This window comes from Pisolithus orientalis (assembly GCF_024613125.1).
Source record: "Pisolithus orientalis strain OTSU chromosome Unknown F5J12scaffold_7, whole genome shotgun sequence".
Classification (NCBI taxonomy): Eukaryota; Fungi; Basidiomycota; class Agaricomycetes; order Boletales; family Pisolithaceae; genus Pisolithus; species Pisolithus orientalis.
In genome coordinates this window covers 516,626-544,252 of record NW_026260788.1, presented here as the reverse complement: position 1 = coordinate 544,252, position 27,627 = coordinate 516,626, and the positions used below count along the sequence as shown (strand labels likewise).

The 27,627-nt window shown below is 50.4% G+C and overlaps 15 protein-coding genes across 15 annotated transcripts; 5 read left to right on the top strand and 10 right to left on the bottom strand.

Moving 5' to 3' along the window:
• Positions 1-517: 517 nt before the first annotated feature.
• Positions 518-1,919, top strand: F5J12DRAFT_904452 (uncharacterized protein; the record flags this gene model as incomplete). Its single annotated transcript, XM_051748524.1, has 6 exons — positions 518-559; positions 693-942; positions 999-1,084; positions 1,137-1,238; positions 1,276-1,605; positions 1,659-1,919. The coding sequence occupies 6 exons, from the start codon at positions 518-520 to the stop codon at positions 1,917-1,919; spliced, it is 1,071 nt and encodes a 356-aa protein (XP_051602187.1).
• Positions 1,920-2,516: 597 nt separating this feature from the next.
• Positions 2,517-5,309, bottom strand: F5J12DRAFT_816162 (hexokinase). The gene is made up of 14 exons (XM_051745074.1): positions 5,129-5,309; positions 5,034-5,069; positions 4,878-4,968; positions 4,646-4,718; positions 4,343-4,560; positions 4,264-4,280; positions 4,100-4,211; positions 3,844-4,047; positions 3,682-3,780; positions 3,483-3,631; positions 3,216-3,432; positions 3,091-3,155; positions 2,954-3,012; positions 2,517-2,881 (listed from the first exon to the last, which is right to left on the bottom strand). The coding sequence occupies exons 1-14, from the start codon at positions 5,236-5,238 to the stop codon at positions 2,835-2,837; spliced, it is 1,497 nt and encodes a 498-aa protein (XP_051602186.1). The 5' UTR covers positions 5,239-5,309; the 3' UTR covers positions 2,517-2,834.
• Positions 5,310-5,425: 116 nt separating this feature from the next.
• F5J12DRAFT_816150 (ribosomal protein L14b/L23e) lies at positions 5,426-6,408 on the top strand. Its single transcript, XM_051745073.1, is given in 7 exon segments — positions 5,426-5,470; positions 5,522-5,578; positions 5,604-5,615; positions 5,635-5,709; positions 5,729-5,862; positions 5,896-6,148; positions 6,205-6,408. The coding sequence occupies 6 exon segments, from the start codon at positions 5,444-5,446 to the stop codon at positions 5,939-5,941; spliced, it is 351 nt and encodes a 116-aa protein (XP_051602185.1). The 5' UTR covers positions 5,426-5,443; the 3' UTR covers positions 5,942-6,148; positions 6,205-6,408.
• Positions 6,409-6,448: 40 nt separating this feature from the next.
• Positions 6,449-7,913, bottom strand: F5J12DRAFT_816146 (ATP synthase F1 gamma). The gene is made up of 7 exons (XM_051745072.1): positions 7,723-7,913; positions 7,578-7,662; positions 7,117-7,524; positions 6,944-7,061; positions 6,771-6,889; positions 6,592-6,707; positions 6,449-6,560 (listed from the first exon to the last, which is right to left on the bottom strand). The coding sequence occupies exons 1-6, from the start codon at positions 7,864-7,866 to the stop codon at positions 6,691-6,693; spliced, it is 891 nt and encodes a 296-aa protein (XP_051602184.1). The 5' UTR covers positions 7,867-7,913; the 3' UTR covers positions 6,449-6,560; positions 6,592-6,690.
• An 82-nt stretch (positions 7,914-7,995) lies between these two features.
• Positions 7,996-9,301, top strand: F5J12DRAFT_926174 (eukaryotic translation initiation factor 2 beta; the record flags this gene model as incomplete). Its single annotated transcript, XM_051749380.1, has 4 exons — positions 7,996-8,376; positions 8,428-8,733; positions 8,787-9,078; positions 9,123-9,301. Exons 1-4 carry the CDS (start codon positions 8,062-8,064, stop codon positions 9,299-9,301), a joined length of 1,092 nt encoding a protein of 363 aa, XP_051602183.1. The 5' UTR covers positions 7,996-8,061.
• A 111-nt stretch (positions 9,302-9,412) lies between these two features.
• F5J12DRAFT_518806 (WD40-repeat-containing domain protein) lies at positions 9,413-12,451 on the bottom strand. The gene is made up of 7 exons (XM_051739829.1): positions 11,919-12,451; positions 11,717-11,861; positions 11,632-11,658; positions 11,462-11,582; positions 11,303-11,406; positions 10,002-11,250; positions 9,413-9,947 (listed from the first exon to the last, which is right to left on the bottom strand). The coding sequence occupies exons 1-7, from the start codon at positions 12,078-12,080 to the stop codon at positions 9,554-9,556; spliced, it is 2,202 nt and encodes a 733-aa protein (XP_051602182.1). The 5' UTR covers positions 12,081-12,451; the 3' UTR covers positions 9,413-9,553.
• Positions 12,187-14,576, bottom strand: F5J12DRAFT_816136 (nucleoporin complex subunit 54-domain-containing protein). Its single transcript, XM_051745071.1, has 7 exons — positions 14,530-14,576; positions 14,418-14,471; positions 13,281-14,365; positions 13,113-13,228; positions 12,970-13,065; positions 12,543-12,912; positions 12,187-12,489 (listed from the first exon to the last, which is right to left on the bottom strand). Exons 3-7 carry the CDS (start codon positions 14,331-14,333, stop codon positions 12,325-12,327), a joined length of 1,800 nt encoding a protein of 599 aa, XP_051602181.1. The 5' UTR covers positions 14,334-14,365; positions 14,418-14,471; positions 14,530-14,576; the 3' UTR covers positions 12,187-12,324.
• Positions 14,577-14,736: 160 nt separating this feature from the next.
• On the bottom strand, positions 14,737-15,575 carry F5J12DRAFT_816134 (60S ribosomal protein L27). Its single transcript, XM_051745070.1, has 5 exons — positions 15,542-15,575; positions 15,469-15,485; positions 15,212-15,403; positions 14,957-15,142; positions 14,737-14,893 (listed from the first exon to the last, which is right to left on the bottom strand). The coding sequence occupies exons 1-5, from the start codon at positions 15,549-15,551 to the stop codon at positions 14,888-14,890; spliced, it is 411 nt and encodes a 136-aa protein (XP_051602180.1). The 5' UTR covers positions 15,552-15,575; the 3' UTR covers positions 14,737-14,887.
• A 1,048-nt stretch (positions 15,576-16,623) lies between these two features.
• F5J12DRAFT_816122 (fungal hydrophobin-domain-containing protein) lies at positions 16,624-17,759 on the bottom strand. The gene is made up of 3 exons (XM_051745069.1): positions 17,181-17,759; positions 17,060-17,127; positions 16,624-17,007 (listed from the first exon to the last, which is right to left on the bottom strand). The coding sequence occupies exons 1-3, from the start codon at positions 17,408-17,410 to the stop codon at positions 16,991-16,993; spliced, it is 315 nt and encodes a 104-aa protein (XP_051602179.1). The 5' UTR covers positions 17,411-17,759; the 3' UTR covers positions 16,624-16,990.
• Positions 17,760-19,209: 1,450 nt separating this feature from the next.
• On the bottom strand, positions 19,210-19,897 carry F5J12DRAFT_904442 (uncharacterized protein; the record flags this gene model as incomplete). Its single annotated transcript, XM_051748523.1, has 5 exons — positions 19,210-19,336; positions 19,386-19,426; positions 19,479-19,524; positions 19,629-19,783; positions 19,895-19,897. The coding sequence occupies 5 exons, from the start codon at positions 19,895-19,897 to the stop codon at positions 19,210-19,212; spliced, it is 372 nt and encodes a 123-aa protein (XP_051602178.1).
• A 54-nt stretch (positions 19,898-19,951) lies between these two features.
• F5J12DRAFT_816099 (glycosyltransferase family 22 protein) lies at positions 19,952-22,084 on the top strand. The gene is made up of 7 exons (XM_051745068.1): positions 19,952-20,168; positions 20,223-20,345; positions 20,401-20,484; positions 20,532-21,203; positions 21,258-21,397; positions 21,454-21,637; positions 21,693-22,084. The coding sequence occupies exons 1-7, from the start codon at positions 20,039-20,041 to the stop codon at positions 21,977-21,979; spliced, it is 1,620 nt and encodes a 539-aa protein (XP_051602177.1). The 5' UTR covers positions 19,952-20,038; the 3' UTR covers positions 21,980-22,084.
• Positions 22,085-22,781: 697 nt separating this feature from the next.
• F5J12DRAFT_518620 (uncharacterized protein) lies at positions 22,782-24,105 on the bottom strand. Its single transcript, XM_051739828.1, has 3 exons — positions 23,264-24,105; positions 23,087-23,207; positions 22,782-23,020 (listed from the first exon to the last, which is right to left on the bottom strand). Exons 1-3 carry the CDS (start codon positions 23,802-23,804, stop codon positions 22,999-23,001), a joined length of 684 nt encoding a protein of 227 aa, XP_051602176.1. The 5' UTR covers positions 23,805-24,105; the 3' UTR covers positions 22,782-22,998.
• A 786-nt stretch (positions 24,106-24,891) lies between these two features.
• Positions 24,892-25,482, bottom strand: F5J12DRAFT_816091 (uncharacterized protein). The gene has a single exon (XM_051745067.1). It carries the CDS (start codon positions 25,397-25,399, stop codon positions 25,109-25,111), a length of 291 nt encoding a protein of 96 aa, XP_051602175.1. The 5' UTR covers positions 25,400-25,482; the 3' UTR covers positions 24,892-25,108.
• A 79-nt stretch (positions 25,483-25,561) lies between these two features.
• F5J12DRAFT_816085 (uncharacterized protein) lies at positions 25,562-26,555 on the top strand. Its single transcript, XM_051745066.1, is given in 3 exon segments — positions 25,562-25,790; positions 26,040-26,439; positions 26,451-26,555. 2 exon segments carry the CDS (start codon positions 25,677-25,679, stop codon positions 26,436-26,438), a joined length of 513 nt encoding a protein of 170 aa, XP_051602174.1. The 5' UTR covers positions 25,562-25,676; the 3' UTR covers position 26,439; positions 26,451-26,555.
• A 53-nt stretch (positions 26,556-26,608) lies between these two features.
• F5J12DRAFT_816076 (uncharacterized protein) lies at positions 26,609-27,623 on the bottom strand. The gene is made up of 5 exons (XM_051745065.1): positions 27,524-27,623; positions 27,147-27,471; positions 26,982-27,089; positions 26,841-26,923; positions 26,609-26,787 (listed from the first exon to the last, which is right to left on the bottom strand). The coding sequence occupies exons 2-5, from the start codon at positions 27,343-27,345 to the stop codon at positions 26,764-26,766; spliced, it is 414 nt and encodes a 137-aa protein (XP_051602173.1). The 5' UTR covers positions 27,346-27,471; positions 27,524-27,623; the 3' UTR covers positions 26,609-26,763.
• Positions 27,624-27,627: the final 4 nt, after the last annotated feature.

Here is a 27,627-nt window from a genome sequence, read left to right as displayed (position 1 = left end):
ACTAGGCAACAGGATGGTACTGACTTGGGGTAATACATAGTCTCACGGGGACAGTTCCCTGCTTTCGTAGAGTCAGACGGCAATTCACGGGCCTATGTCCACCAAAATCCGGTTCGCAGGTTACGGCATGTTGTCGAGCGCGACAATTCGGGCGACAGGCCTACAGTGAGTTCCGCAGTAAAGTATGGTAAGGAAGCTTGGCCGAAAAGGAGAGGGAAAAAAAAAAATCTTTCCTCAAGGTTGTGGTCAGAACGTTGTTGTAATATATATGATCCTAAACACCAGGGTTGTTCATATAGTGAGGCTCTGACAGTTCCCCCATCCAGTTAGCTGTGGGAGGAGGGAGAGAAGTCGGTATACGTCAACTATTAGGGTGTCTCGGGCCCTGGACCTTGCCAGCTGTCACAAGTCAAGCCCTCCTGCCCTCCGATGCCCCACTGATAACCGTGGAATCCAAACCCTATACGGTATCGTAACGATACTTGGTGGTATGTAATACCAAGCCCTCGATAATAGCATGGATATTGAATTCATCCTGATGGCCGAGCCACCACGTCGTGTCTTCTTCTTCCCACGTTTTTCCCTCAAGTTGCGAGCGTTTTTCCACTGGCCAGGGATCCGATGACCCACTAGGGTGACTACCCGTTGCTGCCTGATGTCGTCGTACGCCCCCGACTGAGTCTGCTTACCAGCTCTTCGCTGAGGCGACATGGTTGCAAGGCGCCATCGTCACATCCGTCTTCTATGGTGTCGCACTCACCCTTACATCCATGTGTGTCCGCTCCCTCTGGAATCGCATCCGCTCCCGTGGGTCAGGTTACAAAAAAGACATCTTCTTCCTTTGCTATGTCATTTTCGTCTTTGCGTGTGCGAGTGTCTACCAGGTTGCCAACGCCCAAATAACACAATTAGGCTTTATCAATCGTCGCAACTACCCCGGTGGTACGTGTCTCCTCGACACTCACCCACACTTACTGTTGCTCACTTTAAGCGCTTAGGTCCCGCCGCATTCGAGGAAAGCAATGCCTCCATACCCATCAACCTCACATTCGTTCTCATGGACTGGTGTGCGGACCTCCTCATGGTGAGCTCTCCCGTATCCCCTTGTCAATTCTCGAAACTTGATTTCGACATAGATTTGGCGCTGCATCGTTGTATACCGTGATACCAGGTTTCGCATTATCATCACACTGTTTGGAGTACTGATTTTCGTCGCTAGCTTCGGTGCGTACATCACTGTTATCAATCCCCCACTCACTCACTGACGCCGCGTAGTTACCGGTTTGTTCTGGCTCATTATCATATCCATCCCTGAACGGGCAGTCCGACGCGTGGATGTCCTACTCCCTACTCTTTCCCTACCTCAGTGTATCGCTTGCTAGCACTATGTTCATCAGTGGTCTCACAGTCCTCCGCTTCTTGGACCACCGCCGCCGCGTATCCAACGTCCTCGGCCAAGCTCTCGGTTCCGTTTACACGAATTTCGTAACCATGATCATTGAATCTGCAGCGATATATTCGTTGTGTTCTTTACTTTATATGATCCCCTACGCTACTGGAAGTCCCCTTGCGAACGCGTTCATGCAAATCCTTGGAATGGCTCAGGTAGGTCCTTGTAGTGAGTTTTCCAGCTAAGCCAGCACTAATTTTTCCATCAGGGAACCGCCCCCCTCCTCATCATCTACCGCGTTTCGGAGGGCAAGGCGTGGACAAACACCCAGTCTCGAAACACGCTAACTTCCGCTTCTCTCCGAATGCGCCGAATGTCCGCTAATCCCACTAGTACTGATGCAAGCACCACGTCTCATATCCGCACTAACCCGATGAACATCCAAGTTACGTTTGATGTCCATAAGAGTCGGGATGAGTCGGTGATCAAATCTGTCGAGGATAAGGATGAAGTCTGCCATGCTGTATAGTGAACTGTGTAGTGGGTTTTAGTGCGATATCATGCCATCAAGGTGGATCCGTATCGCCTGCCAGATGCTGGTCCTGCCTTCCGAAAGTGGGGTTTCTAATGACGGAGCGATTCCAGCTCGTTTCACAATTTACGTTCGACCGACGTCCCCATTTTGATCCCCCAGGATACCGCTCATTGCTATGCAACTCGCGAGCGAAGATAATCGGGAAAAAGATCTGGGTGGAGCAAGGATGGGGATGGTGGGGAATTTTTTTATATAGCATCGCACGACTGAATGGAATATTCCTGGTTGGATCTCACCGTATCTTGTATAGATATGTATACCTTGTAGACTCTTGTATCTCGTGATGTTTATCGTGCAGCAATATTACGACTTCTGTATTACATCATCCATCTTACAGTTTTGCGCCGTGGCGTCGTTCAGCGAACTAACCCTTCTCTGGACAGCGCCCATTAGCACCACCGCACCTTCAACCAGATCTGGAATTCCGATTGCATCGTCCGTTTATGGCGATCTCGGAGGCTGACTCTACAACCAGTCTGCACGGTGGTTTTTCAATAAAATTCCGTGGCAAAAGATGTGACCCAGGGTCGACGAAAGTGAATTTCCAAACGATCGGTCCTCGATCGGGGTGCCCGCCACTGCATCGACGACAGGCAGGAAGTACGAAGTGGTCAAACCTGCCAGAAAACATATGTTTACATGTCATTCAGTACACCGGGCGTGTATCGTCTACATCCTCTACATAGTAAGCCATACAAAAATTGATGCTCTCACGGATCATCGAGCGGAAAACGACAGTATCAAACAAGGACTCGGGTACCTCATGCACGCCTCCAGTGGAAGCAAACATCTCCACGTCCGCCACCACAAGTGCCATCGGTCCCGCATCATGAGGTTATCTTCAGATTTTCACACGTTGGGGTACAAGCCAGCCTCTCGTCTGGCTTTTGTCATGGCTGTTGGACAAGGCACGTGAGTAAGCACGCCGACAGAACGGGACTGAAAAAAATCATGCAGTAAGGACCCACCCGCAATAATAGCGCTGCCAACTCCACTTCCATCTTCGGCATGGTGAGTGACGACATTTCTGCGACATGTACAAGAGAAATTGAGAAACAACACAACACAAACGATTGAAAAGAGAACATTCAAGAAACGGGCTTACCGTCCTCTGTCCCCGAAGATGTCAACAAGACCTTCGTGGACGCGTTCCGCAAACGAAGGGTATTTCTAGAAAGCCACAGGATGTTAGAAAAACTGAGAACTGTTGACGCTACGGAACGCACATACATTGTACAGCGAACCGTCCGCGCCGACGGAGCAACCATCTTCCAACAGGCCCATTTTATTAACAATAGCTGCAATACCACATGCGCTCAGACGGGCCGCTCGGCGCCCGACGAGCTTGGCGAGCGCACGGAAAAACTGGCGTTCTGCAAGTGTCGTCTCCAAAGCAAAGAAGTGTGTGAATATTCCAATAATCATGAGAAGTTCGTCCGTTGGGTCGCTGGAAAAATAATGAGAACATTCTCGAACTGGGAGGGGCCACAGCGGTACCTCTCCATCAGTGACAAAAACGCCGTGTCGAAGCAGTACGGCTTTTCGACCTTGTACGTATTCTGACCCAGGAAGAGCACACCTTCATCAATCAGTTCACAAATAACTAATCGGAATATCTCTCCCAGATATCGGCCGGATATGAGTTTCTTGCGAGGTTTGCATCAGACGATGGTAAAAATGGTGACGAAATGGGTACCTCAAAGGCTTGCTCCCCAGGCTTGTTTGACGTATCATCCACGATGGCGTCATACTTAGTACGGGGCAAGTGCTCATGCTCAAAGGAGTCAAATGCGCCCTGTCAAATGACTGGGTTAGCCACAATGGTACTAGCAAAAACGCCCTGATTGACGGCACGCACCCATTCACAGTTGATGGCCATCTCGGCGTCCGAAGCAATGCCAAGGTGCGCTATTTTAGGAATGTCTGGGACACGCTCCATGTACGCAGCGTTGCAACCCGTTCCGAAGATTACAGCAATCTTCGTTCTTGGGCTCACATAGTGGGATGCGATGAGGGTTCCAGTAGTATCGTTGATCAAAGCCGTAAGCTCTACGGGCAGTTGCTAGAGAATGCACTGAGAATAAGTGATATATGAGGGAGCAGGAAAGACGCACGTATTTTTCGAGGGACTTCTTAAACATATCTGCCACATCCCGTCCTTCCGTGTTCGGAGCTCCGAAACCTTTTGTCCATCTGATAAGTTCTCCATGATCAATCCGCTCTTGCCTGTGAAGTCCGAATAAGATAACAAATAGCTTCAAATACACATGATACTGACGTGCAAGGATATGAGAACTGCGGTGGAAATGAGTCGCCTTTAGTGAAACGCAAAGCAAACCGGGAAGGAGGGACCTTACCGTAAAGCCAAGGGGGAGTAGTTGGTTAGGGCGCAACTGCCCGGGACCGTCTCCAGTGTTGGATTCAATGAAGGTCTGGAGACACTCTGCACAAAAATCGAATAACTTCTGTCCGTCATCTTGTTTCTGTTCCTCACTCAAACGGTACTTTGTCTGAGTGATTTCGAACTTTCCCTCTCCCTGGAGAGTAACAAGACAGACACGGAGATTAGTGCCACCTGCGTGGGACAGTCGGCGGCGGGCCATACTGCGTCAGTGGGATGCCTAATCACAGCGCTCGGAAACTCAAGGGATCTTACACACCCAAGTCCAATGCAAGGTAGTCACCCGTTTCCTTACCGGTGGGCCAGCCAAAGACCCAAGTGGGAATCATAGGCTGCAAGCGACATTTCAGAATTTGTGTTAAATTCAGAACGAGAAGCTCGAAAGATGCGCAGTGGGTGGATATAGTTCCTCCGGACACCCCGATATATCCACCGACTCGCAATCTACAGGCTTCCTCCATTAGCGGCAGAACAATAGTGGAAAGACGTACCACAATTTGATTCGGCTTGCTGAGCCCCAGCTCCAGGCACTCAGTAAATGCCTCGACGATCATGCGCATCCTCTGGGGTGTTAATGTGAATCTGGGGGATTATCGTTATCGCTTAGCCGATGCAGTCAACAGCCCCTGATCATAGTGTGTACTGACAAACTCTCGTACTTGCGCAGATGATCGGCCATTGTCCTGTATCGCCCAACGGTTCAAACAACATGTGCTGCTATTCACGACACCGGAAAACGTACTTCTTGGTTGCATGGGGGAGATCCTCTTCATCGTGAGTTCGGGTGTGGATGGCGAGGGTCTGCCCAGAGGGCAGGATGACGCTGCCACTTCCGCGACGCGAGGCAGGCATTGTGGAACTACTGACTGGTGCAAAGGAAAGATCGGACCAGACTCTCAGCGCTACGGTAGGCCGATATAAACTGCAACCCTGCATCGACCGAAGTCGTGGGAAGCTTATCTCTTAGGAGGTTTGAATTAATTAATTAATTTTGAATACAATATTATTGCTTTTTTCTTTTTTTCTTTTTTGGTTCCATGCTTTTCAGCTGCACGACATGATTGGACTCAAGGGATGTCTGAATGTGAGTTCGGCTTGCTTGCTTGTATGGAGTCCTTTGACAAGGTGTCCTAAGGTAATCGATAACTCGGGTGCTCTTCTCGTAGAATGTGTCAACGTGCTCAAGCAAAAGGTCAACAATGGGTGGGGGTCCGTAGGGTGACGAAATCGTCTGCGTCGTCAAACAAGGCACGTCCAATATCAGAAGCCGCTCAAGCGTCTGCCACTGCTGTTAAAGTGCGACGTGGTGACGTGCGACGCGCCGTGATTCGTACGGACGAAGAAACCTGTTCGCAGACCCGACGGTCGTTTCATCCGTTTCGACGACAACGCAGTCGTTTTGCTAAACAACAAGCGGGAGATGCTGGGTACCCGCATAGGTGGCGTTGTTAGTGCAGATCTGAGAATGAAAGGATGGTCCTAAGATCGTGAGCTTGGCACCCAAAGTAGGCATTCTACTCGTTTTGCCTCCCTTCCCCCCTGGTGTTTAAGGTGATGCATAGGTCGTTTGAATTGCGCGGGCGGCCCCGACTACCCACCCATGAGATATCCCAAGTGTCCTTATACCTAAAGCCGGTGTCCTGATTGACCTTGAATCGTTTGGGACTTTCCCCAAACTCGACATTCCGATGACGGTCTCTAGAGGAATCGCCCGTCGGCATCTTCGAGTACAATTGTAATCGCCCCATCGAATAGTGGAGCGGCAAGCACTTTCCTGTCTTTGACTGCTTCTAGTGTTGTAACTACTTCTACCCGTAGACATCAAACGCCTAAATTCGCTCGTGCCTTTGTCAAACTCGTCTAGACTGTAACGTATGACTCTCAGCAGGGGAACATCCGTGTTCGCAAGGCAGGTGTGAATGCTTTGATACTGGGTGGTATTCCGAGTGTCTTGGTACTAGAATTTAGTATTGGGGATCGAGCTCAATGTCGCTTTCCATCTTGTTAGTATGTAGGATCAGAAGGTATGTGTCGATTTGATGGCGTGCAATCAGGAGTTGTTCGAAGAAACCCCCACTGGAGCTTTGTGATTGGAACACGAGACGGATGGAAACACGCATATTATACGAGTTCGGATCCCCCTCAATGGTAGCTATTGTGACCCTGCAGTTCCTTACACGCGCGAAAGCCAAAAACTGAACCACAGACTGCAGCAAGGCTCACTCATGCATACCAAATAGGAGGAAGCGGGTCGAGGTTCTCTCACTAACGAGGTCTGTATGTATTCTATGTGATAAGGTGGTATTACAGAGCACTTGCACCTGGTTATCATCGAGACCGCGTGAGCCATTTTGAGTGGTCAAAGTGAATTACGAGATACGAACCGGTGATAATGTCGACCAACTCGTTGGTAATGGCAGCCTGGCGACCACGGTTATATTGCAAAGTCAAAGCACCGATCATGTCCTTCGCATTGTTGGAAGCATTGTCCATGGCATTGCGACTGTCAAAAAAAAAAAGGTGAGTAGTTGCCAACAACGGACAACAGGAAACTTACCGAGCACTCTGTTCACAAGCATGAGCCTCGACCAGTGCAGCATAAATAGCATTCGCAAGCGAGAACTCTGCAAGGTCTTTGGCGAAATCATCCTCCATCTCGTATGCCCGGAATCCAGCTGCAGAGTAACGATTAGTCTGTATATGGATGATAGTCACAAGGAGAGCACTAACGGGACTCCTTGAGAAGCTTCTCGGTGGTGACCTCGACAGTAGCAGCCTCGTATGATATAGCCGAGACGAACTTGTTGTACACAATAGTGACGCTGTCATACTCAACACCGCTCTTAACGATCAAGTCAGCAACACCAGCAGCGTCAGCGAATGTGGGGATGTCGCGGCCAATTTGGTTGAAGCTCATGGCCATGTTCTGCCCGAGCACGCGAGACAACTGGCCCTTTGACTTGTCACCAATGACCATGACGGGTGAAGCTGGATCAGCTTGGTCGGACTCAGCCAATGCACGGCGGGTAGCTTTGGAGACAGACGAGTGGATACCGCCACAAAGACCCTTGTCGGACGAGACGACAACGAAGAGCTTGCGCTTTGATGGGGTCTCTGGAGGAGTGTGCTGGAAGATTTCTACGAGCTACATGAGTTGCTAAATCCACACGGGGCTGGAGGGCGGAGCGCACCGGAGTTAGCTGAACCGTACTCCTTGCCAGCTTGCATGGCGCGCTGCGCTTTTGCAAGTTTCGTCGAGGCAATCATTTTCATCGACTTTACGATACCAAATGTCAATTGTGCTCATTGCAACCCGGTGTACAAAACCAAACATACTTTGGTGATTTTTTCGATGTTCCTGACGGACTTCAGACGCAACTCGATTTCGCGCAGGGTAGCCATGTTGCGGGCATTTTGAGGAGCAGCGCCCAGCGTCGGACGCTGAGACGCGATGCGGCCGAGGGAACTCCTTGCAAACATTGAAAATCTAGTCAACCTGCGCTGGTCAGCCCGTCTTTGGGAGTATCGGGAAGCCTCGGCGACGAGCGAGCGGAGATGCAAATCACCTGCCGATATTCGGTCGCCGACTCGAATCTCGGCATCTGATGGCCTCTCCCAAACCGATCGACGGGCTTGACTCATCGACTGCAACGACCACCGCGATCGGCGCGAAAAATGGCTTCGGAAGAGCCGCTGTTTGATCCTTCACTGAAGAAGCGCAAGAAAAAGACCGTCGCTTTCACAGAAGACCCACTGGGCCGTGATGCTGACCCTACCACCCCTGCACCGACCACGATCGACAACCACACGACAGATGGTAGTGCTGTCGACTTGGGGCCAGCTACCCTACATGAGCAGATGAAGCGGAGTGAGAGTACGGCTGTTGAAAATGATGATGCAGATGAGGGAAGGGAGGCCGATGACTTCAAGGCGATGTTCCCTGAAGGCCTCAAGAAGAAGAAAAAGAAGAAGGATATTCCAATGGATCTTGTAAGGTTGTACTTTCTCTTCTATTAATTGCGATGCGAATGCCTTGTTCAGGGCGAAGATGCCTCCGAAGGCCTGCCACCAGCGATCGCTCCTACAGAGGACCTTGACTTCTCTGACGTGAAAAAGAAGAAGAAAACCAGCAAGAAAAAGGCCATGGAGGATTTTGAGAAGGAGCTTAATGAGGCAAAGGCAAAGGAGGATACAGAGGATGTCGATGTCGATGACGGAGAGCATCTGAATGACATAGATGAGGCGGATCTAGGCGACGACCCCTTCGCTCGCCCAGAGGCACCAACAGGGGTCGATAGTGGTACGGAGCCCTGGCTCGGTAGCGATCGCGATTACACTTACGATGAAGTGAGTGAGCACCCTCCCCAATCACTGCCAACATTCTGACATTATTCGCTCAGCTCTTGCTGCGCTTCTACGCGTCTCTTCATGCATCAAATCCCTCTTTGCTCACATCTGCCGGAAAACGGTACACAATTGCCCCACCTCAAATCCTTAGAGAAGGCATACGGCGATCTATATTCGCCAATATCGCTGATATCTGCAAGCGTATGCACCGGTCACCAGACCACGTCATCCAATTCTTATTTGCGGAGATGGGTACGACCGGATCTGTGGATGGCATGGGACGTTTGGTAATAAAGGGTCGTTTCCAACCCAAACAAGTAGAAAACGTTCTCCGTCGATACATTGGTAGGTTTCTTCCTCCTGTGCTATCCCAGAACCCCCTTTCTAAGACGCTGCAGTCGAGTATGTCACTTGCAAGACTTGCAAGTCACCCGACACCATTCTCACGAAGGAGAACCGCATATTCTTCATGTCTTGCGAGTCATGTGGTTCGCGGCGGTCTGTCAATACCATCAAGAGCGGATTCCAGGCACAAGTAGGGAAGAGAAGCAAAAACAAGGTAGCCTGATGTGGTTGCTATTGCCTCCCCTTCTCAGTCGAGTAAGACCACCACGCCACGAGTGTATGTAATCTGGCCACACTGTACGACATTGACATTACATCACAACGAATGAATACATGCACGCCGGAGACGGCTCGCAAAACATAAATAAACGTGCACAGAAGAAATCGGGGTCGCTGGAAATTCCACCGATGAGATTAGACTAGTCATAAAGTAAAAAATCGTTCAACAGAATACGCGTGATTGCTGTCGCCAAACCTATATCATGCTTTCAATATCCCCCACGTGTGTCAGGGCAAGACGGCGCTTTTTCTTCGGAGGTCGCTCGTCGTCGAGTTTCTTCTCCACCGCGCCTCCAGTGGCAGAAGAAACAGGGGGAGGGTTCACTTGTGGGTTGTCAAGGCTTGGCAGATTCACTGCAAATGACTCGGTCCGCTTGGCTGGGACAGTTGGTGCAGAAATGATGGGCAGTGCCGAACTACTGTTTGACGAAGTAGACGATACCGTAAGTGGTACAAAGTTATGCTGTGCAATGGACTGAAGTTGAAGCGTGGATTGTTGTGTATGGTGCGCAGGGAAAATCTCGTCAAATATGATGATCGTGCAATAACCATCTCTAGACGACAAGATCAAGCACTGGCCATCTGGCGACCTATTGGAGCAGCGATCAATATGAGCAGTAGTTTCAGAACCAGTTGTCACAAACCATGTTATGTCCGTGAATTCATCATAATGCAACTTGGTGAGTAGGCAAATTGGTCCACTCTGCTGTGTATCATATATGGCGATCGTATCCATAGTCAGGACGGCGTAAAGCATACGATAAGGTAATGCAAAGACCGAGCCTGTGCTTTGAGCAGTGCTTGTCGAGGGCCTAGACAGCTGGGAGGGTGTTAGTTGCCTTGGTGGAAGAGTAGTTGACAGCGCTGCCGTGGATTGGGCGTCAGCGGACAGGGGAGCAACAGACGCTGCTGATAGACTATCTTCCGCGCGCGGGGGTGGTGCATCGTGGCTCTTCCCGAGGATGTCAACTACAATCTTGCCTTCCTTCTTTTCCAAGTTGATCGTTTTAGCCTCCCCAATTCCTTCGGAGCCACTAACACCGCTACGTAATTCGCATAAAATGGGGGAAAAGCGAACCGCCACGCTCGCTTTCTTGTGACCAGGAAGTTGAGCTATGGGGGGCCGAGCGAAATTAGCACGTGAATAGATGAACACCGACGACCCAGAATTGGGATTGCTAGACTCGCTGGCGGTGTCCGAGGATCGAGAGGTCTTCTTCTTAGGTGTTCCTTCGGCCTTTTTGGGCTCTGGCGGGAATGACGGGTCCTCAAATTGACCGGCTGGAGTCAAGAGTAAACCACCGTCAGGACTGAATGTCAAACGTCTAAAGAAGTTAGTGAAGCCCTCGTCTCCGTATAGCTTGATAGTCGACCAAGCCGGCGAAGGAAGCGCACGGATCGCAGGAAGAGGGGGCATAGGTGATGGGGACCTCCCATATCTTGAGAGATGAGAAGGCGAGCACGGGGCATTCGATCCACTAAACGAGGATCGCCTGGACGGTGGCCATTCGACGTTAGGTGGTGGGAACATGGTAGACGGGGTGCTGGCGACAGAAGTAGCAGGTGTTGGAGGTGCATAGTTTCCCTGGCTTGTGGAGCACAGGGCGTCCTCCTTGTGATCCCCAGAACCGGTGGTGACTGACTCCACATCGCTGGCAGATTCACGCCGAATGCTCTTTCCGCGGCTTTGGGAGCTGGGCGTCCGGCTGTGATTGTAGGACAGACGCGTATTCTTTCCCACAGCGTGAACATCAAAAGAACCTTGTCTCGTGGAAACTTTGTACACGTGCATCGACCTGTCGCTGCTTTGGGTTGCGATATACTCGTTCAATGGATCCCATGCAACACCTTGTACGTAGTGGTTGTGTTCGGCGATTTCATGTATACATTTGCCTGAGCACGGGATTAACCATGGCAGCGAATTAATACCAGGCAGATTCCTCACCATCAGCAGCTGTGAATACACGAGCACAGTTGTCCGTGCTACCTGCCAAGATGTATTCTCCCGTTGGGTTCCAGGCAAGATCATAGACCTGCATTGTCGTGCATCTCAACGCAGTAGACATCAAGACCCCGGGCGCTCCCGAAGATAAGGATGCATTACCTGAAAGTCGTGCGCGGTTTCCAAAACTCTTTTTCATACTGCAGGTCCTCAGCAGATAGATCCCCTGAATACGTAGCAGGTGGTGGTGTGCTCGACTGCACCCATATTATGATCATGCCATCTACACGAGAATTGCAGCATAGGACATGAAACTCGGTGCTCAGACATACCATCGCCCGCTGATGCAATTAATTCTCCTGAAGAGAAGTTGCGCTGTCAAGTACACTTGCACATTCAACAAAACCGGACGCGTACCGTTGGGCGACCAGCGCGCTACGTTAACTGGCGCTGTATGACGGCTTAGCGTCGCGAGATATTCAACGCGAGGTGGGCGTGTAACGGTCGCGTTCTCAGTTTCTACCAAGGTTGGCGGCAAGATATTCGGATGTACCATCCAGATCTGCCAACATAATGAGACTCGAGGGGGGGGAATTTTGCAGCAGAAAACAGGACACACCCTGACATGGTTGTCCTCTCCGCCAGTTGCAAGCTTGTACGATTGGGAAGCAAAGTTCTTCTCCTGGGAAGGACGCGCTTTTTTAAATGGAATTGGCTGGAAGTCGCATGTCGAGATTGGCTTCGAGTCGTGCCACCGTATCTCGAGCGTACGGTAGCGCATTCTTGGATGGTCGTTTGATGGATCAGGCTGAAACTGCGTGGCTAATGGCGGTCTGCAGGCTGCGGTGATCGATAACAAAACAAACGCCGTGTCAGGGCTGAAGACGGACTAAAGTACTTTGTATTATGTAGACAAACCAACAGCAACAACCAGGTACTCCTATCTATGTAAGAACTACACAGTTGCCAATTGCCACGCCCCATTTGTGCTGGTCATGGAACAACACAACAATAACAATAGTCAGTCAACGCAAGGTACTCGCGTGAAGCGAAGAAGTTGAACTAGAAAGTTTTTCTGTGCTCAAGTTTTCCCCCTCAGTTCCTTTTCCCGTGACCACACGGAGATCTTTGAGGCCCCGTTGTAAAACTTTAGTGAGGTGTTCCAGGCCCGCATGCTGGTCAGCCAGTATCTGCTCTGCAGGTTAGATAGCTGTCGCGATCCGCGGCTAAGCAGATAACACACCTGAGCAATCTGCTTTAGGCCATCCTCGTCGACCACGGTCCACTCCGTAGGACCATCTGCCCCTACCTTTTTGCCCCTTTCTCTCGCAGCATTTACTGCACCAACCAAAGCCCATAACTCGTTTAGTTTACCACGCATCTTACTAGTCCCGCCTGGCCGGCGAACCTCTTCTTCGATCTCCTCGAGGGCCGCGCGAAGTGCCTCTTCTTCGGGGCGTATGGCAGAAGAACGAACAGCAGGTATTAAGAGGTGCAGGTGTTGAATTAACTTCAATAGTCGGTGTGAAATTTGGGTGTTCTGGGCTATAGCGCGTTGGATCCGCGCCATATTGTTGTCATTGTGGACCGCTTTCAGTGACACCAATCGTTTTCTCGAGCTCCTAATTCCCTTTCAGCTGATGTCAAGCAACTCGAAGAAAAGACAACACGCCTTCAGCTTTTCTTGTTGAGCAGCTGCTTGTTGAGTCTGCGCTTCAACGCGCGTATGGAGTGCATCAAAGCCCTGTGCAAGAACAGGAACGAGGCTACAACAATCAATAGTGACGGGCCTCCTACAGATTTCCCTACTCACCAAGTAGGGTCGGGGTTGTCACGCACAGCCCTTTGCCATAAGGCCTCATTGGTGGCATTAGGCGGTCGGCCATACAGGCTTGCCTGGCTAGGGTCGACCAGATTATAAAAATAATGCTACCACTACTTGTCAGAGCTTCCTTATGAATAAAATAGAATGAACTCGCACTTGAAAACAGCACTGCGACGAATATGGGTTCCATGCTTCAGCTATGGCATCTATCCTCTGTGTCAGCGCAGCAAACTGAGATTGTGGGTCGCTCTGCTGTTGATTTGCAGCTGTCGAGGATGACCTTGATCCGAGTAGTGACGAAGTAGAGGTTATCGGTGGTGCTAGGGAACTACCAAATAGCCTTCCAGTTCTAGTGGGCTGGGTGGTCGAGCCGAAGAGGTTTCCCGAAGGCTTTGCCTGGAATTGTCCAAGAAGCGAGGTAGCTGGTTGCGTAGCCGTACTAGACTGCCCAAACAACGAAGGTGTCGTAGTCGTCGTCGTCGTCGTCGTCGTAGGGATGGCTGGTGTAGCCTGGCTCCCAAATATACTGGACGGGCTTTTATTCCCGAATAACGGATTAGTGTTGCCAAACAAGCCACCTGTTGCGGGTGCGGAAGTTGTCGTTGTGCTTCCGAAGAGACCAGTTGCAGGTTGTTGTTGCGTCGGTGTACTCCCGCTGGCTCCAGCAGCTGTACCGAACAAGTTTCCTCCAGCCGGTTGTCTGGTGTTGGTGTTTCCGAACGCAGATCCAGCTGTACCCCCGAACGTTCCGCCAAACAGATTCCCACCTGTCGGTTGTGCTGGCGCCGGCGTAGGCACATTTCCAAATAGCGATCCGTTTGCGGGCTGCTGCTGCTGCTGCGCACCGAGGTTCCCAAACAAGCCGCCACTGAAAGGTTGGGTGGTTCCAGATGAAGGTTGCTGCTGCCCGTTCGCGGTACCTCCAAATAAACCTCCGGGAGCTGGCTGCTGTTGCTGTGTGCTTGTGTTTCCAAACAAGCCGCTGCCACCACTTGGGTTGGAGGTGTTCCCAAAGGGTCCCCCAGGTGTCATTGTAGAATCCATTGAGTTGGACGCGGGCCCTGCAGCCCTGAAGAGGGAAGTGCCAGACTGCGAATTGTTTTGTTGGGGATTACCAAAAGGACTTGTGCCGGTGTTTGATGTGCTTGTGCCACCAAACAAGGTGGTCCCCGGCTGGTTCTGAGTCCCAAACGAACCAAATCCCGACATTGTCACAGTATATGCAGAGAAGGAGTGGCCAGCTGCTCATCGAGCCTGTCAGTCCGTGCCGTGCTAGCCAGTGGTGAGCCTTACTGATGGGCCCTTCTTGATCGAGGACTTGGAAATTGAGCCCAGACGGATAACGACCTACGGTACATGAGATTCATCGTGGACATCGCACCTGACAGTGTTGGCGCACTCTTACCTTGGCACGTTACACTGGCAGTATCATGCTTGGAGGGTTGTCGTCTCGCGTCGGGGGATCACGTGACCTTGTAGGCTTTAGTCCCGCATTTTCTGGTGCTACAACCTGTCTATCTATCGGGGACTTAGAACCCCTGCAGTGAGCAAAGATTGTGGTCTTCGGGTTACCGGCATGGGTAGTACTGACTTGTCGAGTTCACGCTCAACAGCAGTCAATAGTATGTACTAAAGTTTCATCCTAACGGCATATTCCAAAGAAGTACGATGCATATTGTGTGATGCGTCATGGAAAAGCATGTAGGATACATGGACTTTTGTGTCATCTCTCCATCGGTTATCTCAAATGGACGGCAGCGGGATCAGAACTACGGTGAGCAAACGCAAAGCGGTTGAGCTCTAATTTCCATGATCTTGTAAAAGGCACTCACGCGAAGGGGTTGGAAGAACCACTTGTTCTTCCCACCTTGGTACCGTTCCTCGAGGAGTTTCTTAATCGTCTTACGAGCATCCTCTCGCTGTGACGGCTCCTTGAACGTATCTGGCGAGATCACACCCTTCAGCCCCTCCAGCTCCAAAGCATAACGCGTAGGGAACAGATGCGAGTAGTTCACGATCTGCATTCGAGATTGCGGAAAGCCAAAACGTGAGCCCGCTTCTGGAATATATGCAGAAGATAAACAGACCTTTATGAAAGGCTTAACCCGACTTCTTCGTTGTACCTTCTTCGTGCCCATAGCACGCGTCACTTTCCGGGGGTAGCGCTCAACACCGGCTACAATTGCATGAGCGTACGGTCTTTCCTTCGTACCCTCATCGACCTGCTTGATTATCACAACCTTCTTGCCTGCCTGACGGCCCTGCAAGACGATAGCAACCTAGGAAATATGACACTACAATTCAGCATCAGTCCCACCATAGCAATCAACTACCCAATATTCACTTTTCCTGGCTTGTAGACTGTTGAACATTGGCGTCATTAAGTCGAACTTTGCACATAAAAAAACGCAGCTTACTTTTGGGCATCTTGACGTCGGCGATGGCGTTGGACTTAACTAGCCTTACTGACGATCACTGAGCTAGCAGCCACCCGGCAGAATCCGAGCGTACTGTATAGTTTACGTAAATGTAGACATACATACCAAATCCAATCTGCTGGTTTCCTAATACCCCCAAATAAACTTCGAGCTAAAACACCACTGTCTGAGTCGGCATCAGCGTACCCACCTCTGAACGTCGCCTCCAGTCATTTCTCAACAGCAACTCACTCTAATACTCGACGAGAAATATTTCTTTTGGCTTGTTGGCTTGGAAGGCACAGACAACTAGGTCACAAGTAGGACAAATATTATGATTTCCACTTGTGCTACGGTTTATTGGCACCTGAATATTTGAATATTATCCCGTTGCCACATTCAGTGGAAGCTCCCGATTTATTACAGAAGTTCCACATGTACCGCCGTCGTATCAGGGCGTCCTCTGACAACGCACAACACTGCTATTATCTGTGATATCTGGTTGCAAGGTGATGAAAATATTTACCCTGATTGTCGGTGGAATTACCAGGCCACGAACTTCTACTTCCTCACCGAACGCCTGGCACCTTTTTTTAGAGCGTGGTTTCCATCGGAGACGCCGTTGAGCTTCAGCTTATATAACAGGGGTGGTACTCCTCATATGCCCCGTAACCCCCGCATCTGATTATTGAAACTTATCAAGGATCAATCCATCATGCATCATGACGCACCGTTGCCAACCTGTAGTCAATCTGATAGTGCAATCGGCGCGTAAGCTGCGAGGCATTTAAAGCGGGGTGCCTCAGTCTCGTCACTTGAGAAAGGCCGCCGATATATAGAATCCTTGCTTGGGAAGTGAGTTGACAAGGTCATTTTTGAGAAAACATGCTTATCATCGGTGAGAACTAGAGGAACGAAACCGAGGTGTGCGCGTGAGGAGACACGAGGATGCGGATCATCAATCATGGACGTACCACGACGGGGACGAGAAGAGAAGACTTAACGGTCGGCAAAATTCGGTGGGTTGGTTCCCAAGCGTCATCTTATTTCCGCTTTGCGCGTGGATGACCTGATCCAGTCCTCGGACAACACCAAGCTAACTAATTCGAGAAAACACGTAATTATGCAAAAACACCCAAACATAAAAGAAATCCTAAGAATGATGATCACAATTGTGTTTACCCACTTTGTGCAATGACAATGCATCTTTCAATGATTGCTATCTACCAGTACTAGTGCCAGGTATTATGCATTACGGACGGTGACCAACATGTCAACGCATTGCATGGGCACATCCAACAAAGGCAACCTAAAAATGGACCAAGGGTATTGAACAAGGGATACCATGCGCGAAAGTAAAATTAGGTATGAAGCGTCTATGACCTCTAAGAGGCTAGGTCAACAACAGTAAGGAGCGGAACGTGCGAAGCACGTCGATGGATGGGCGAACTAGGCGTTTATGTTGACTACTCGAACTATGAGCAACTACCCACGCAGACTTTGAATGAGTTAACTTACCGGGCATGCATCCGATGTTGATGAGACCATTCCAATCATTTTGCTCGCAGCAAACAGTTTGGCTGGAACTGAGAAGGTGCGTCAACAATGGGCAAATACGCAGGTAAAGGATGGTATCTACCATTGTGCACCACTGCCGGTGCCGACCGCTGTGATTGGAGAACAGCTGGCACCAACCTGCGTGCCAATGGGCACTGAAAGGCCAAGGACACTGATAAGGTCGTCGATGCCTTGATGAGAACCACAGGCAGCGACGGTGTTGCAGCACTGAATAGGTCCAGTGTTGCATTGGTTATTACCGGTTGAGGAAGGCTGACCTCTCTTCGCCGCTACATGAAAAGAAAAAGACATTTACAGTGAACTAGAACGATGGGAGAACAAACAGCAGATGACTTACTGTCAGCGGGAGTACCAGAATGGCCGCGGCGGAGGGGGGCCTTGGGAGGGAGACCGCGAGCCATACGCTCAGCATTGGTCTCAGCAGAGACGATGGCGGCAGCAGCAGCCAGGACGACGACGGCGGCGAACTTCATTATGACCTAATGTTAACTGGAGTGACGACTGGCAAGGGAACGGTGGGTGTGAACTTGCAGTTCAACAAAAAGGACCTAAAGAGAGATGGGAAAATAAGAAGATTGGCAGCGTGTTTTTAACAACCGTCTTATATTTATTGCCAACCTTCGGCAAATGCTTGATTACGGCGTCAATGCTGTCATCGTCGTGTGGGCGAGGTTTGACAGCATCCGACGCTCTGCGCCTAGAACACACTAAGCTTCCTCGCGGGCGCGATCTTGAATCCCGACAGCCCCTGGATTATTTTCTCCATGGCCCATCGCTGAAAGGTCACCAGGAAGACAGCTCGGGGCATATACAAGCACGGAAGGGAGACATTGATGGGCAACGGAGCATGTGGGTGTTACTTCCATATGTGGGAAGTCCGCCATCGCCGGCCGGCTCGAGGTTGATGGGCTTGCTACGTGTTCAGTCGAGACCCGCACCGAACGTCAAGTGATGTCAACCGGCTTCCCTGGCCAATCGAAGTGAGGAATCTTTGACTGGCACCTCGGCAGCAGCTGTCGTTTCCCGTCTCGGGGACTGTTTCTGCGTAAATTTAATCCCAAAAAAGTATATGCTCGTGGTGGTGGTCCGTGGCTCCTTGCAACCCTTCCCTTCCCCATCTTGCCTGTTCAAACGCTCAGCGTTTCAACCATATATAGTATGACTTGCCTGAAGTGTGAGGTCATATCCGTTCATTAATAGTACGTAAGTGGGTTCCATTGGAAAACAGCAAAAAAAATTCAGCCCAGTGGGCTTTGCTCGGCTAACCAGACTTTCGGTTCTGCCGAGTGGGTCGGGCACCAGCACGAACTTGAGCTTTGCGAGAACTGAGGTACTCGCCTTAGTAAGCTATATCTATCTTTGATCTATCTGCCTTCCAGAAGAACTCGGAAAGACTCACTGTCTTTCCGAGTACCGAAAGTGACACGGCAGCACCCCTACGTCAGGAACATGAACGCCACCGACATGCTGTGTTTCACTTGTATGGCAGGTACGAGTTCGGCTTCAACTGACCGCATGGCAGGAAAGCAGATTGTCACAACCTTAAATCGCTATAAGACCTTTTACAGTGTCATGGACCTTTGGCGCTTTCGCTGAGATGGTTCGGCTAATTGAAATAGTCCAAAATGTGCGCGGCGGCGAAGTCGTTCATTTGACTACGTAGAACCCACGTCACAAGGATTTCTCAGGCGTAGTTGAGGTCACCATGCAGCGTAGTTGCCCTTGGGGGCACACCCATAAACAGCATTAACAGCAAAATGGTGAGGCAGGGGTACGATTCTCTGGAGGCCGTGGAGGTATCCCCAAAATAAATCCCCAAGCGGATGCACCACGGCGATCGAATGCCTGTAGGAATGCACATATCTTTGTAGCCAATGGCCTGTGGCATCGAGGGGTCAGCTCACTTACGTTGATCAGCGGAGATAGTTATTTCTTACGCCGTAGATACACGTTCGAACGGTTTACCAAGGGAAGAGGAAGGTGTCCTATTGCATTACTCGTACCTTCTAGTAGCGGACCATTGTCACATCAATTGGGGAACGTACGGCACAGATCCCAGACTATCTACGCCAAGGTTAGCAGATAGCGGCCTACGTGTCTGGTCTGCCTTCAAGCGGTAGCGTGGGATCTGTAAAACTGTGATTGCACTTCGTACACACGAAGAAGAGGATCATCCGCGTCTCCTTCCGTTTAGACTGGTCTTGATAGAAGACCGCGCTGGTTTGCGAAATCAGTAAAAGGTTTGAGATTACCCAGGTTCACGCACTCCTCATGACCACAGCGCGGACATGTAATGTTCTCATGGGCCTGTAATCGGGTGATTTGTAAACGCAAGGGTCAAACAAGGGTAGTAACGTACTAGGGTCGAATCGGAACCCAGGTCGGTTGTAACGCCAACTTGCTCCCTTTTGTGATAGGCGAATAGCTTAATAAGCCATCATACGAGAAGGCGCAATGGATCGCGGATGCGTCTCGCACCGCGCGAGTGAACCCAACGAATGAAACTTACTTGGTGACAGTGAGCAAATCGTTGCGGTAAACACATTTATTGTCCCCAATCTCGTCATAGGTGCATATCCTGCAGGCGTATACCATTATACGACGTTGTGGATCGGCTTTGGGGTAAAGGAGATTGTTGCACTCCGAGCAAAAGTGAAGAGAGGCCTATTGTCGTAAACCGTCGACAAAACGAAGTAAATGTATTGCGCGACGGTAACGCAAAACCCAATTATTATCAGTGAGCACCTCGGCGGACCATTGAACAGCTGCACAGACCATAGCGACTTGTCGAAGGCCAAATGTGTTTGGAACTCCGCCAGGTCCGGTGAGTGTAAGAAATGGCTCAAAACAACTGCTAACGCATTGATCAGGCTACTACATAGCAGTGTCGGACGACCTCGACAGCGAGGTTAAAGTCGTATGGTGGACTTCCGCCACTCATTCAGTCGGATATATGCTGCTCTCTGGGTGGCTCGCATACTATTCGCGCTTTATGGCACTGGGTACATTCATCCCGACGAACACATGCAAAATGCGGAAATCACAGCTGGTGCGTATGAAGTTCGGTGGGATCCAGCTTGTGGGGACCTGACGTGGGATCTAGCGGATATCCTTGGATACTACACTTTCAGATCATGGGAGTGGGACCCTACTTTCCCTTTGCGGGCCGTCATCCCAGTATATATGACCACCGGACTACCGTTTTTCGTTGCTCAAAGAATTTACTGTGAGAGATTCGCTTCAGGCCTGTGGAGCATAGGAACTTGAATGAAGGTAAACAGCAGCACTGTCCGACCAAACCCTGGGCCCGGCGACCCTTTTCCGGCTCGAGAGACTGTCCTTCCTTTGCTTGTCTTCACTCCTCGGTAAGGTGTGCGTGCTCTGTACTCGTTTGGGTCTGAATTTCGCGCAGACATGAGTGTGGCCCTACTCGTTCCGCCACCCATGCGTTCCTTCGCACTTCTACTCCTCTCGTCATCGTATGTCACGCATGCCTTCTACATCCGGCCTTTCTCCAACTCGCTCGAGTCAGTGATCGCAGCCCTTTGCTTGGTATTCTTGAACAATATAGTGGGAATAGTTTCATCGGATTCGCACGAGCATAGCGCGAAGAGCGGAAATGCGGCTCTGCATTGGAATCTGCATGCCCTTTGCACCTTGGGTGCGTTCGGAACTTCCATGAGACCGACCTTCTTCACCTTCGCACTTCCAATAAGCTTTCAGGCGCTTCGATATTCGTACAAAGCTGCAGGGTCTATAAGTCGGACGGGAAGACTCTTGGCTCTGCCGTTGTGTTCTGGGATTCTCACGGTCCTTTGTTTCGCCGTTACGGACGCGCTCTATTACTGGGGAACTCCTTTTCACCCAGTATTTCCATGTCTCAATTTTCTCAGGTATAATTCCTCTGCAGATAATTTGGCCGAACATGGGCTGCACCCGCGCTGGTTGCATCTATTTGTAAACTTGCCGATGTTGCTAAGTCCGTGGGTCTGGTTTCTCACAACTTGCAACATATACCATTCTTTCAAGGGCTCAATACACGGTGCTGTGGGTAGGGCACGTGCGCTTGATGTTACACGAGAAAGTAAGAGTGGAGCAATGTAAGGTGCTTGTACATCTCTGATCCTTTTTTATATAGCGATATCTCAAATAATTGTTCTTTTTCTTGCGATGTTGTGCGTTGTCCCCCATCAAGAGCCCAGATTTTTATGCCCCATAGTTCTCCCAGCGATAGTGCTCGTTGCCACCTCGTCTCGGTGGCCTAGAAAAGCATTTTGGGTAAGCCCCTCTGTCTCGAGTGGAGATAATGATAATTCATAGAATGTTATCGCAAGGTCACATGGATTATGTTTAATGTCGTGTTTGCGGTGGTGTTTGGCATCATGCACCAGGGCGGGGTTGTCCCTTCGCTACTTTATCTCAATACTCGAATGACGGATAATCTTGCAACGACTACCCATATCGTTTATTGGAAGACATACATGCCGCCTCGCCGTTTCCTCGGGATTCCCCAGCAAGGTATTCTCCCGTGTTATCTCTTTTGAGTTGCAACTTGCTCACACGCGCGGATCAGACGTCCAGTCCGGAAAAGTGGCAATCACAGATCTCGCAGGTGCCGCTGAAAGTGCCTTGGTAGATACCCTTGTGTCCACAAGTTCTGATGTGGTGTACGTGGTGACCCCCATCGCCGTATACAAAACTCTGCCTGGACAAGTTGCCCCGTGTTTCACTTTGCAGAAGCGCATCTTCCCGCACCTCGACTTGGATCATATCCGGGAGACTTCCGAAATCGGGTGGTATGACGGACTTACACTGGGCGTATGCACTGTTGAGCAGAATTGTATTGCATCTGCTTCATGATATGCACATGGTAGCTTCGTCGCGTTCTGAACTAGGCCTATATGTTGCTATTTACGCTACCAAATAGCTCGGGCATGACCATCTCGATGGCTCCAGCGGATGAGGGTACAGTAAGGCGATTGACAAAATCATGGAAGACTCCCTCCTTTGCAAGTGCAAGTGTTACACGCTATCGTTCGCTTTCACTCTCCCCTCAACTCGTGACTCGATGTAAGTCAAGGTACGTACTCAAAACTCAAATTTCAGAACATAAAACATATTTGCCAATCACGATGGGCTTTTTAAATTTGTTGGACGGTCCGTCAGTGTGTCAACGTCTTGCTCCATCATGTGGTCAGCGCCAAGTCGAAAAGGCTAAGTTTACATGCTCCACTAAGCACCCGAACGACCCTAAGAAGTGATGGGCGGCGCGCCACGCTCACAGTAACTCTGCAGCGTTCTATTGTAAATACGGGTGCCCACTCAGGTTAGTACGAATGCCAACACCAAGTTGAGTTTACCAATCATCAGGTTCATCTTCAGTAGAGCTACAAGGTTGTTCTTAGCAGCAGCTTGACAAGAAACATGGTCCATATTGAGGAGCATATCGCTTACGGCGAAGATGGGCTAGTGTGTATATAGTGTCGGTCAGCGTTGGGGAGTGTCGGATGCAACAGCACGATAATCCACGTTGCTAGCCATTACTCCCTTTGTGAAGCTTTGAACTCTTTCCGACGCCGCGAGGTGGCATGTACACCCTTGGGATTGCCCTGGAGGGTGAATATTTCCTCGTGTAACCGACGGGCTAACCTCGAACCCCGATGATCTCCGTCTGGGACCGATGCGCTCTCTCTGGCCCTCCGCGCATGGATGCCCTCGGTGAAGAAGGAACCTTGAATACTCCGAGCTATTCTGCCGCTGCGTCACGCGATTGCATGCAGAACTCGTGCCTGCCCACTTCCCTGGATCACCGCGGGTTTCGAAACATGACAAACTGTCCCACGGTAGCGCACTGCCTTGCCTGCTCTTCCGCAAATCAATTAATCATACTTGAGGTAGTACCTTGAGAAGGTAGACAGTCGCTGTTAGGGTGGCAAAGACGTGCTGGCATATATTTTCAGCATGTACCTCAATATCTGCCAAATGATATATAGCGTCCTTCCGGCTCTTCTTTGAAAGGGAAATTCCTTTTGATTCAACACAATAAATTCCGACCTAGAAGAGGGGAACAACACTCTTGCCAAGGCAGCTACCAGACAGCATCATGTCAAAATGTTTGAACATCAGACGAATAGATCCCAATACTGAGTGCACGAGTCGATACCCTTGACGAATCCTTGAATAAAACAAATTCCGCAGGCGTCGTATTCGCCTCAACTTTCTTCGCTACGACCTTCGTCTCGACACGTTCCGCGTGCTTTGACGCTCTGTACGAGTCAGCGTTCCCTTCACATACCAAATGTTCTACCTCTAGACTGCACGCGAGCAACTCGACCGGTCTATCCTCTGCCTTTGACACAAACAGCTCGTCCGTTAACTGCTGTGCTTGCAAGTCGACCGCGAAATTCTCGATAGCGCTTTCTTCGACCCCTTGATACCTTGGGTAGAACTCCTCAGCGTTGCCAGGGCAGTGACCATCACTCGTTGTCTCCTCGAACGAACTCCATGGCTGCGTGTGACCCGTTTGCGCTGATGGCGCCTCGATACGGCGTTTCTCGTCCGCACGATGTCTCGATCCTGTCACCTTAGTTCGCTCGTGCTCTTGCAGTACCGTAGTCTTCTGTGGTTCCATAGTCAGTAACTTATTTATGCCCGAAGAAAATTCCGCCATCTCGAGACACGGCATCTCTGTTGGTTCCTCGATATTGCCCGGACCAACAACCGATACTTCTTCTCGACATGGCACCGTTGAATGTTCGTCGGAATTTTCTAGTCGCGCATACTCGCTTCTCTCGTCCTTCGGAATTTCACTTTGATGTCTTTCGTGCGTCGGCGGTCCTGGTCCTTCGGCATCTCGCGCTCTTCGCTCGTTTTCTTCTTTCGTTTGTCCGAGATGGCCATTATTTTGCTTAGTACGAACGCCTCGTTAGCCACCACTAAAGTACCTGTAGAATCTAAACAGTCAGTGCGTGAACGGTCGGAATAATGAATCGTATTCTGTGGGGCTTGTCCAAGCCGGTCGTCACGTGTGTCGCTGGTCTTCGATATTTCCGCCTTCGGTGCCGGTCTCAGTATCCTGTCCTCGCAGTCTTCACTACTGTGTACCACACGTGCCGGAAGTATCTCTATACCTAGGAACGGATCGTCAGTAACATCAGGAAGTCGATTTCGTACCTTATCACGCCCAGTACTCTCCATACACGCCTGTACATTGTTGACCTTGCGCTCTTGGTGCGTCGTACTTGGCTCCGTAGCTAGAGACGGATCGTCAGTAACGTGAGACGGCGAGCTACGTACTGTGTCCTGTCTTGCTGCTAGCCCATCTCTCGCGCTGTCCACGCATGCCCATGCATCGGCTTCGACCTTGAGTTCTCGATGCACTGTACTTACTACTTAGTTCCATGTGCCGTTCCCGCTGTGGGAAGCTACTATCAGTAACACTAGCGCCACCTCACAACGCGACTTGCAAATATTTTGCTACTGACATTATTTTCGCAAATTGCTGTAACACCTTGACTCTGCTTCGGGACTGTCGATTGAACAGGCGCATATATTATCATCAAGACCCTTAGGGCTGACGTATGTGTGGTCCCTTGCTTTTTTGTCCACTGGATATGGCTCGTGCCGAATGTCTATCTCCATGTTGCCAGTCATGGCTTACTATGGCCTCCTTGGTTCCGAAGGGACACGATACCCTGGGCAGTACAGCATTGACATTTCATATTACAAATTGGCGTCATAATGCGGGACTTATACCCATAAGGCAGCGTGCACTGGCGGTCGCTAATGGTCTTACTTTTGTCATCCCTGAAGTCCGCGTTCCAGTTGGTCACCCACCAGAACAAGTTTGGATCCCATTCCCCGCATATGTGGCCAACCTGGATGTCGTTGACTTAGGTCCCAGTCCTCCTAACAATTTTGGCATGGTGCCTGTGAGTGATCACCATTTTATGTATCCGTTTGTGCGACTGCAACTGGATTTCGTGACAGCTACCACCTGTCCGTACCATACCCATGGTGTTGGTGATTGCTGGCCAGCCAATTGCGGGCTATTTCATCCGCTGGTATCACGAGTTCTATGAGCAGCACACTCATGTGGATGGTCAACCTGACTTTCTTTACTATTATCCACGTGAAAGGGTGGACGGTCACTATGCTCCACCAACATTGATAGAAGGTGGTCAACACAGGGTTATTGAGAATCTGCATTTTGGTACACAGATAAATCAGTACCGCCGTGCCAAGCAACGGCTGTAGTACATATTTACATGGCCTTCGCATGTAACCTTTGGCTGTACAAAAGGATCAAGCACGAGATCTTCAGGATGAGCACCGAGTCTTTCTAAGGCTGGTGTACCCACCCCAAGATAGCCCGAAACTCCGCACTCCCTGTCCTTTTAGGGAACAGGAACGGGATTGGATAAGTAAGTACAAAAACTCATGTCCATTCCCATTCCCCTTCGCAGACAGCAGCGCAACACACCTTCCAAAGGATGGATAAACGCCACCGCTCGCCGTGTGCGTCTTCGTGCCACTGTATCTACCCTGCTCATTCCTGATGGCGGCCTTCCAGCCACTGAGAAAACAAATAGTGCTGCGTTACGACGCTGCACCCCTCCGAAACGGGCGCAAACGAGTGTTACCGAGGAGCAACCCAACACCCCCCCCAGGTGTCTTTCGGAGCAGTTTCGATGACTACATGCGTCGTGTGTACCCCAACATGTTGCCGCCCTCCTCGCCAGCAGACGTGAAGCAGGCATTGTACGCCATGGGCGCCAGTGATGCAACTCTGCTCAAGTACAATGACATGCTGAACAAGAAGTGGGACGACATATTTTCCTGGGCACCCGATGGGAGGCTTCCTACACTTGGAGTATGTCACTATTATATTGTTGTCCGTGCAAGCGCTAATTATTTCCAGGCCAAGCCACTGCCGAACGACAAGAACATCCAACACTATCCGATCCCCAACTCCCCCTTGGTCATCCGCATCTGGGATGGTGGCATGGAACAGTATGGACAATACTGCCTCGACTTTTTTGACCCAGTCAATGACATAGCTGTGAACGGCCCCGATGATTACAAGATTTGGCACAATCCCTACCCTGGTCAGCTTACTTATGGAGAGCAGCTTGTGTCCTGGGAGGCAGCCATGCACGTAACAACAGTCCCTGCGGGCGAGGAGAGGTACGGCGTCCAGGAGGGATCGTGGCTTGTGCTCACCCGTTCAAACGCAATTCCTCTCGGTTTCCAGATTCCTTGCAGACGAAGATCAATGGTTAGGATGGACTTTGCCGAACCTCACGCTGCCATCCCCTAGATATGTTGGCTGTATGCTTGCCGACGAAGATGTTCGTCGCATGAGGACGTGAAGGCCGGTCTGTTTCAGTGATGGTGTGGCTGTGTGTCATGGCGTCCAGGGGTGCCCAGAGGGCTTGTGTATTATAATATCATACTGCAACGGGCAGAATTTGTTTAAGCGATACGATGAAAAAATCGCAAATACTAAGGTTCGTTCGTTTTTGTAGCATACATGATAGGTTACTTGGTCACAACGTCAACACTAATACAGAGTCTTTGCGGGCTATGTCAGACAGGCTAAGGCAAACAGAAGAGTAGAGTAGCCAGTCGCGTCTTCCGACGGATTAAATTGACACGGCGCTGGACGTCTAGCGAGAAACAGTTAGTCGAACGTTGAAACACTGGCCAAACACCAACTTACCTCTACAGATGAGAGGTCACCGAAACGAGGGGGAGAGGTGGAAACAGCAGAGGAAGTACGAGCAATGGTAGTGAGGTCAATATCTACAATCAAGACCCCTACTTTGATATCTCGGATTTGCAGGAGTGTACAAGAACTCACCATCATCCTTGAGGGCGTTCTTCCTGATTTCCTTAGCCCGTTGGATATCTTCCTCTGACAGTGAACTTGACCGCTCCTTCGTAAGCTTGCGGGCATCGACTTTCTTACCTAGACCTGGCGTAAGGATGGCACGAAACCCGAGACAACGCCAACGTGATTGCGCACCGTGCTCGTCGAACTCCTTGGAGAATTCATGGGCGTTATCCTCCCTTGCCGCCGCCTCGAGGTATTCTTCCTCTGCAAGCCTTCCCCAGTTGTGATGACCACCACCACCCTTGCGGATGTGATTGTCCAGACCCGACTTGGATAGGGAACGGTCCCTCATCGCAGCACGAGGGTATGTGGCGCGCTCCGTACGAGTCATGTCAAACTACTACGACGTGGAGGATGTGGTATAAGACAAGGATACAGGCGAGAACAACCAGACGCCAGGACCCTTTTTATGCTCCGGAGACCAGTGGGAAGTGCCACTTCGAGATAGTTCTAGTTACTTGCGTGATCTCTATGTACGACACATGTTTGACGTTGGCACAAAGACGTACTACATCCCTACGCGCAGACAACGCATCCATTAAGACGTCAAGCACAGAGCACTTCCTTTGTTATTTGCCTTTGCGCTACTCCAGGCATTGTGGAGTCTCGCTGA